Source organism: Aulostomus chinensis, chromosome 4 (genome assembly GCF_037954235.1).
Source record: "Aulostomus chinensis isolate RoL2024-O1b breed Wild chromosome 4, RoL_Achi_v1.0, whole genome shotgun sequence".
NCBI classification, from domain to species: domain Eukaryota; kingdom Metazoa; phylum Chordata; class Actinopteri; order Syngnathiformes; family Aulostomidae; genus Aulostomus; species Aulostomus chinensis.
This window is the reverse complement of record NC_141323.1, coordinates 8792059-8800098: the sequence shown is the minus strand read 5'-3', so window position 1 is coordinate 8800098 and position 8040 is coordinate 8792059. Positions and strand designations below refer to the sequence as shown.

General features: G+C 42.9%; 2 protein-coding genes across 3 annotated transcripts in view; one reads left to right on the top strand and one right to left on the bottom strand.

Moving 5' to 3' along the window:
* The window catches only part of opn1sw1 (opsin 1 (cone pigments), short-wave-sensitive 1), a 3083-nt gene extending 2771 nt beyond the window's left edge, over positions 1 to 312 (top strand). The window contains exons 4-5 of the mRNA XM_086201532.1: positions 1 to 88; positions 158 to 312. The exon at positions 1 to 88 is cut by the window's left edge and continues 152 nt beyond it. Of these exons, the coding sequence (XP_086057658.1) occupies positions 1 to 88; positions 158 to 259 (190 nt within the window). The 3' untranslated portion in view covers positions 260 to 312. The remainder of the gene's footprint in view (positions 89 to 157) is intronic.
* A 168-nt stretch (positions 313 to 480) lies between these two features.
* Positions 481 to 7775, bottom strand: calua (calumenin a). Of its 2 annotated transcripts, none has more exons than XM_086201522.1 (7): positions 7639 to 7775; positions 6833 to 7051; positions 6160 to 6353; positions 5322 to 5488; positions 5186 to 5246; positions 4902 to 5101; positions 481 to 896 (listed from the first exon to the last, which is right to left on the bottom strand). In XM_086201522.1, exons 2-7 carry the CDS (start codon positions 7048 to 7050, stop codon positions 792 to 794), a joined length of 945 nt encoding a protein of 314 aa, XP_086057648.1. In that variant the 5' UTR covers position 7051; positions 7639 to 7775; the 3' UTR covers positions 481 to 791. The 2 variants fall into 2 exon arrangements, with proteins under 2 accessions (XP_086057648.1, XP_086057649.1); XM_086201523.1 differs by lacking the exon at positions 7639 to 7775 and adding an exon at positions 7206 to 7350.
* Positions 7776 to 8040: the final 265 nt, after the last annotated feature.

Sequence of the window (8040 nt, the reverse complement as noted above, 5' to 3'; positions counted from 1 at the left end):
GGACTACCGCCTCGTCACCATCCCAGCGTTCTTCTCCAAGAGCGCGTGTGTGTACAACCCGCTGATCTACGTCTTCATGAACAAGCAGGTGAGGACGCACGCACATCCATGCACACACGCACACGCATGAACGCTAACGCCCGGTCTCGTCTTGCAGTTCAACGCTTGCATCATGGAGACCATCCTTGGTAGAAAGATGGAGGAGTCCTCGGAGGTCTCCTCCAAGACAGAGGCGTCGTCGGTGTCCACCACCTCATAACGGCGGATGTGACGCGTGAATACCAGCTGAGGTTTGAAGACGCAGCGAGTCTTTGAGTAGATGTCAAATGTTTCAATAAAGTCATGTGTTTCTGCAGAGGTGTTTGTTTCCTGCCCTGAGATTTCAGTTGAGACTGACATGAACACACACACACACACACACACACACACACACACACACACACACACGTGAATGAGATCACATGACATCATCAGTTATATCACAAGTAATTCCCATGTTTATTGAAAAATGGCGTGTAAACAGTTGGAAGTGGTTCAATGTGGCGTGAGTGTAAAAGCCCCGTCTGTGATCATCAAAGACCTGATATCAAGCATCTCGACTATAAGAGGAAGTGACAGTTGAAGCCTGTGGTGACCAATGAGGAAGAAGAGGGGGAGGAGCTCAGCAACCAAGTCATCAACAAACACACGTGAATAAAAAAGATGCGGAGCACCCATGAGGTCATCAGCACCATCCCATGGCTGATGTAAAAGCACGTCTGCACAGTCCAAATAAATATCGAGCGACACGACTAGAACTCCTCGTGTCTCAGCAGCGCCTCGCCGAAGTCGGTCACCTGACTTCCCACGAACAGGTCGAACTTGTCCAGGATTTCCTTCTTGGTCAGCTTCCCGTCCTGTAACACAAACACATGGTAATGAGCTGTTCACATCCTGCGGGTGAATCGTTCAGTACAAATGTCCTTTTGTTTTTTTTGTAATCAGTTGTTGTCATTTTTAAAGTTTGTATCATTTCTATGATCATTTTTGACAAATACTTTAACACTGAATATTATGTATATATATATATATACTGTGTATATATAAATATATATATATATATATTGTATATATATAAATATATATGATATATAAATATATACATATATAAAAATATATTTATATATTCTACAATCCTACAATCCTACAATTCTACAATCCTACAATCCTACAGTCCTACAATTCTACAATCCTACAATCCTACAATTCTACAATCCTACAATTCTACAATCCTACAATCCTACAATTCTACAATTCTCCAATTCTCCAATTTCATTTAGCAGATGCTTTTGTCCAAAGCGACGTACAACACAAGCAAGAATTCAGACCTAATTAAGGAAAAGTCCATAGTAGCGCCAAAGTGCTTCAGTTGTGATTTGGTCACAGGTACTGCCATCTAGTGGCAGAAGAAGTGTTGCCCCCCCTTTTTTTTTTGACAAACATACAACATGACACAACACAGTTAGTGCTACATAGTCACTAAGTGCTGGGTCTTGGACCCTCTGACTGATTCTACACAGAATATATAAATATGTATGTGTGTGTGTGTATATATATATATATATATATATATATATATATATACATATATAAATATGTATATATATACACATATTTATATATATAGTATAAAAACAGTACACATATACTTATGTAAGTTCATATATATGTACATACGTGTGTACATATATATAAACACACACATACACACGTATGTACATATATATGTACGTTCATATATATGTACATACGTGTGTATGTGTGTGTTTATGAACATACGTGTTTGTGTGTGTTTATGAACACACGTGTGTATGTGTGTGTTTATGAACATATGTGTGTATGTGTTTATGAACATACGTGTGTTTGTGTTTGTTTATGAACATACGTGTGTGTGTGTTTATGAACATATGTGTGTTTGTGTGTGTTTATGAACATACGTGTGTATGTGTGTGTTTATGAACATACGTGTTTGTGTGTGTTTATGAACATACGCGTGTATGTGTGTGTTTATGAACATATGTGTGTATGTGTTTATGAACATACGTGTGTTTGTGTTTGTTTATGAACATACGTGTGTGTGTGTTTATGAACATATGTGTGTTTGTGTGTGTTTATGAACATACGTGTGTATGTGTGTGTTTATGTTCATATGTGTGTATGTGTGTGTTTATGAACATACGTGTGTATTTATGGACATATGTGTGTTTGTGTTTGTTTATGAACATATGTGTGTATTTATGAACATATGTGTGTTTGTGTTTGTTTATGTATATATGTGTGTATGTGTGTGTTTATGAACATACGTGTGTTTGTGTGTGTTTATGAACATACGTGTGTATGTGTGTGTTTATGAACATATGTGTGTATGTGTATATGAACATACGTGTGTTTGTGTGTGTTTATGAACATACGTGTGTATGTGTGTTTATGAACATATGTGTGTATGTGTTTATGAACATACGTGTGTTTGTGTTTGTTTATGAACATACGTGTGTGTGTGTTTATGAACATATGTGTTTGTGTGTGTTTATGAACACACGTGTGTATTTATGGACATATGTGTGTTTGTGTTTGTTTATGAACATATGTGTGTATGTGTTTATGAACATACGTGTGTTTGTGTTTGTTTATGAACATACGTGTGTGTGTTTATGAACATACGTGTGTTTGTGTTTGTTTATGAACATACGTGTGTGTGTTTATGAACATATGTGTTTGTGTGTGTTTATGAACATACGTGTGTATGTGTGTGTTTATGTTCATACGTGTGTATGTGTGTGTTTATGAACATACGTGTGTATTTATGGACATATGTGTGTTTGTGTTTGTTTATGAACATATGTGTGTATGTGTTTATGAACATACATGTGTGTGTGTTTATGAACATATGTGTGTTTGTGTTTGTTTATGTATATATGTGTGTATGTGTGTGTTTATGAACATATGTGTGTATGTGTGTGTTTATGAACATACGTGTGTATGTGTGTGTTTATGAACATACGGGTGTATGTGTGTGTTTATGAACATACTTGTGTTTGTGTGTGTTTATGAACATACGTGTGTATGTGTGTGTTTATGAACATATGTGTGTATGTGTTTATGAACATACGTGTGTTTGTGTGTGTTTATGAACATACGTGTGTATTTATGAACATATGTGTGTTTGTGTTTGTTTATGTACATATGTGTGTATGTGTGTGTTTATGAACATACGTGTGTATGTGTGTGTTTATGAACATACATGTGTATTTATGGACATATGTGTGTTTGTGTTTGTTTATGAACATATGTGTGTATTTATGAACATATGTGTGTTTGTGTTTGTTTATGTACATATGTGTGTATGTGTGTGTTTATGAACATACGTGTGTATTTATGGACATATGTGTGTTTGTGTTTGTTTATGAACATATGTGTGTATTTATGAACATATGTGTGTTTGTGTTTGTTCATGTACATATGTGTGTATGTGTGTGTTTATGAACATACGGGTGTATGTGTGTGTTTATGAACATACGTGTGTATGTGTGTGTTTATGAACATACGTGTGTTTGTGTTTGTTTATGAACATAAGTGTGTGTGTTTATGAACATAAGTGTGTTTGTTTATGAACATAAGTGTGTGTATTTATGAACATATGTGTGTTTGTGTGTGTTTATGTACATACGTGTGTATTTATGGACATATGTGTGTTTGTGTTTGTTTATGAACATACGTGTGTATTTATGAACATATGTGTGTTTGTGTTTGTTTATGTACATACGTGTGTATGTGTGTGTTTATGTTCATACGTGTGTATGTGTGTGTTTATGTTCATATGTGTGTATGTGTGTGTTTATGAACATACGTGTGTATTTATGAACATTTGTGTGTTTGTGTTTGTTTATGGACATACGTGTGTATGTGTGTGTTTATGAACATACTTGTGTTTGTGTGTGTTTATGAACATATGTGTGTATGTGTTTATGAACATACGTGTGTTTGTGTGTGTTTATGAACATACGTGTGTATTTATGAACATATGTGTGTTTGTGTTTGTTTATGTACATATGTGTGTATGTGTGTGTTTATGAACATACGTGTGTATGTGTGTGTTTATGAACATACGTGTGTATGTGTGTGTTTATGTTCATACATGTGTATGTGTGTGTTTATGAACATACGTGTGTATTTATGGACATATGTGTGTTTGTGTTTGTTTATGAACATATGTGTGTATTTATGAACATATGTGTGTTTGTGTTTGTTTATGTACATATGTGTGTATGTGTGTGTTTATGAACATACGTGTGTATGTGTGTGTTTATGAACATACGTGTGTATGTGTGTTTATGTTCATACATGTGTATGTGTGTGTTTATGAACATACGTGTGTATGTGTGTGTTTATGAACATACGTGTGTATGTGTGTGTTTATGTTCATACATGTGTATGTGTGTGTTTATGAACATACGTGTGTATTTATGAACATATGTGTGTTTGTGTTTGTTTATGGACATACGTGTGGATGTGTGTGTTTATGAACATACGTGTGTTTGTGTTTATGTACATACGTGTGTGTATATGTGTGTGTTTATGTACATACACGTGTATGTGTGTTTATGTTCATACGTGTGTATGTGTTTGTTTATGTTCATACGTGTGTATGTGTGTGTTTATGTTCATATGTGTGTATGTGTGTGAGGATTTAGTTGGAAGTTTTAAGGGTTTGTTTCATTGACCTGAAATTTTCAGGTTTTGGTTTTTCAGGGAAAACCCTGGATCAGTGACACAGCAGCCAGGCGTGGCGGCGCTCACTCGTTAAACTGTTCAGACGGTTTAAAAATGGAACTCAGGATGCCATCACACGTTAGGCGACTAACCCTGTTGATGTCTGACTCGTGCAGCAGGTGCTTGGCCTCGGCGACAGCGTGGTCGTAGTCAGAAGGCAGGATCCAGTCCAGCGTCTCCTCTTTGTCCATCTTCCCGTCTTTGTTCTTGTCTCTGAACTCCGCGAACTGCTGGCGCTCAGATGCCACCCAGTCTGGCTCATCCTCGCCGTCCTCGGCAGTGAACATGTCACCTGGTCACGAGTCGAAGGAGCAGCGATGTGAATATTCATGTGTGATGTGGACGTGGTGAAGGTGGCACCAGGCTGGCATCTTACCTATGTACTCCTTCAGGTCGATGAAGCCGTCGCCGTCCTTGTCGATGTCCTCCATTGTTTCCTGTGTTGCAAGAAGAGATGTTTCAGTGTCATGGCACAAGTGACTGGTCACGTGACTGCATGATATCACATGCACCTGCACCACGATGTCCTTCATGTACTCGTGGTCTTCTGGGTGGAGGAAGGCAGCAAATTCTTGCGTGTCAGCGATCAGATCTCTGTTCTGGTCGGCAACCCTGAAGCGCCGCTCATCGCGCGCCATCATGTGGGAGTAGTCGAACTCTGTGTCTGCCTGAGGGTCGTCTGTGGGCGGGAGTAAGTGACAGGTTAGGGGCGAGGCGGAGTCGTAACTATGTGCTGCTACGGAGGTTTTTGTGAGTTTTGCTATCCTGACTAACTCAAACTCCGCCCACTGACAGCGTGTCACTGACAGCTGCCGCCCAGATACGTGAACCGGACGATGCAACCTGCAAAAAGTTTTTCCTTATTTGGAGGAAAAATGTGGAGGCGGAACAACAACCCTGACAGAGATCAGCCAGGGGTCAACGTCCTCAGCTCGATGAGGTCATCAACACTGATGCTGATTTCCTTTTCATGATTAAAAAAAATCAGGCGAAATTCGAAGAAAAATAAACAAATAGCAATAAAAACAAAAGCCTGACAACGAATAAAAGGGTGAGAAACAAAGTTTTTCTCAAACACGGAAAAAAACAGAAATAATTGAACATCTTAAAAAAGTGAAAATCTTCCACCCGTCGTTCTGTGTGTTTACGGCTCAATCAGAACGACGGCGTTGTGTTCTCGCTCATTTCTGGTGGCGGGGAAACGTCCGGTAGTTCGTCACGACTGAAGCTTTGCCAACAGCAAAACTCTCACAGACGAGAAATGTTCTTGAGATTCCGGGTCAAGACGTGGAGGGCAGGACGTTCTGGTTGGAGGGTCTACGGGCTGCGTGACGAGGTGGGCGCGGTTACCCAGGTAGCTTCCGTAGGTGACGTTCTTGTACTCGTCCCAGCTGATCTGGCCGTCGTGGTTGATGTCGAAGTCATTCCACTGGTGCTCCACGCTGTCGTACACGTGCTTCTTCTGAGCGTTCTTGATCCAAACCTTCAGCTCGTCCTCCGTCACGAAACCGTCCATGTCCACGTCCATCTTGTCCACAATCAGACTGCAGAGACAGCAGCGTGACCATTACTGTGCTGTTACCATGGAGACAGGATTTACTCTAAAGGTTTGTGTGACTGAGCAGTCGCGTCCAGCAGGAGGCGCCGCGGAGCAGCAGTGGGGTTTTGCGTGTGTTTATCACGCGACCGTGATGAATCGCTCACAACCGGACCCAGACTCAACGCTCTCAGGTCCCGTTTGAGAGGAATTCATCCTAGAATAATCTGAGATAAAACATGAAAGCAAATTCTCCGTGAGCCCAAACGCGTCGTCTGTCAGTTTCAGTGTGAGTGACAGCTCAACTGACCAATTGGGATGTGCATTCAGAATAAACTCCGCCCACAAGGTGCAGCTCAACAGCTGTCAACCTGTGTGGACTTACGAGGAACCAGCGCCCAGATCAGACCTGCTTTTGGTCATCAACAAGCTGGTCGGACACTTCAGGAAGCAGGAAGCAGAATCCCAGCGTGGCCCTGAACTCACCCCAGCCGGCGTTTGCTCTCCTCCGGCGGCAGGCTGTCGAAGGTCTTGGCGTCATCTTGGCCTAGAAAGGCTTCGTGGTCGTAGTCGAAGTTTTTGACATCGTCATGCTGGAGGCGGCTGAGCGGCTCGTCGGGGTGAATGCGGCTCTTCTTCTCCGTCGGTTTGCTGCTGCCCGAGACGACGCAGAGGACGACGCACATCAGAACCGTTCGGATCATCCTGGTGGAGACGGTTACAAATCAAAACAACTTTATTGATGCTCAGCAGACAGACACAGCCGTTGGTCGACAGCACCGGCAATGACGAAGACACTGTTGATGTTGAATTATTGGTTTGGTTAAATTACATTAAAAAAAAGAACTGGCACTCCAACCTGAAGCACCTGGTCGTGCCGCTCGGGTCCTCCCTCCAGTCTAAATTCTTGCTTGTGTTGTACGTGGCTTTGGACAAACTCCTCTGCTAAATTAAACTGTAGAAGCTCCTCCCCCTCACGGCTCCGCCCCTCCACGTCCAGACTAACTCCCCCATTGACTCCCTCTGACCCAGCAGCTGGCTGAGGCTCCCGCCCTCTTTCGCGGCTGCTCAACCATGTCAGTTTCTGTTCATGGTCTCGGATTTTAGTCCGACTCTGATCTGGGACCAGCCGAGGGGAGGAGGCTTCATCACCATCAGCATCAGCTACTTTGGCTCCTGACGACATACTACGAATTAATGACATCAAAGTGACGCAGCGCCGCCGGCCGTCAGTATCAACGCCCCCCCGGCCCCCGGCCCCCGGCCCCCGGCCCCCAGCCCCTGGCTCTCACCTGTCTTTCGGATCTGCCTCCGCCACCTGGACGCTGCTGCGGGATTCTCCTCCGATAGCCCGCCGCTCCTCTCTCCCCTCCACCGCGACATCCGGTCCCCCGGCAGCAGCCAATCAGACGCCGCCGTGAACACGTCCCCTCACCGGATTGGTCCGCTTCAGTACGCGCAGCACCCACGCTGACGTCAGCGGAGTCGCTCATCGCTCTCGCTTCTGATTGGTACTCGGAAGTAAACAAGACGCGTGGACCAATCAGAGGCGAGGACAACTCAACGCGGAGCAAAGGAGCAGCGGAGTCCTGCCACGTCCTCAACACGCCGGGGACGCGGACCGGAGCCGGGCGGGACGCGGCAGCAGGGACGGAACTCTTGACTCAGTTTCATTCAACTTCTAATTAATGAGT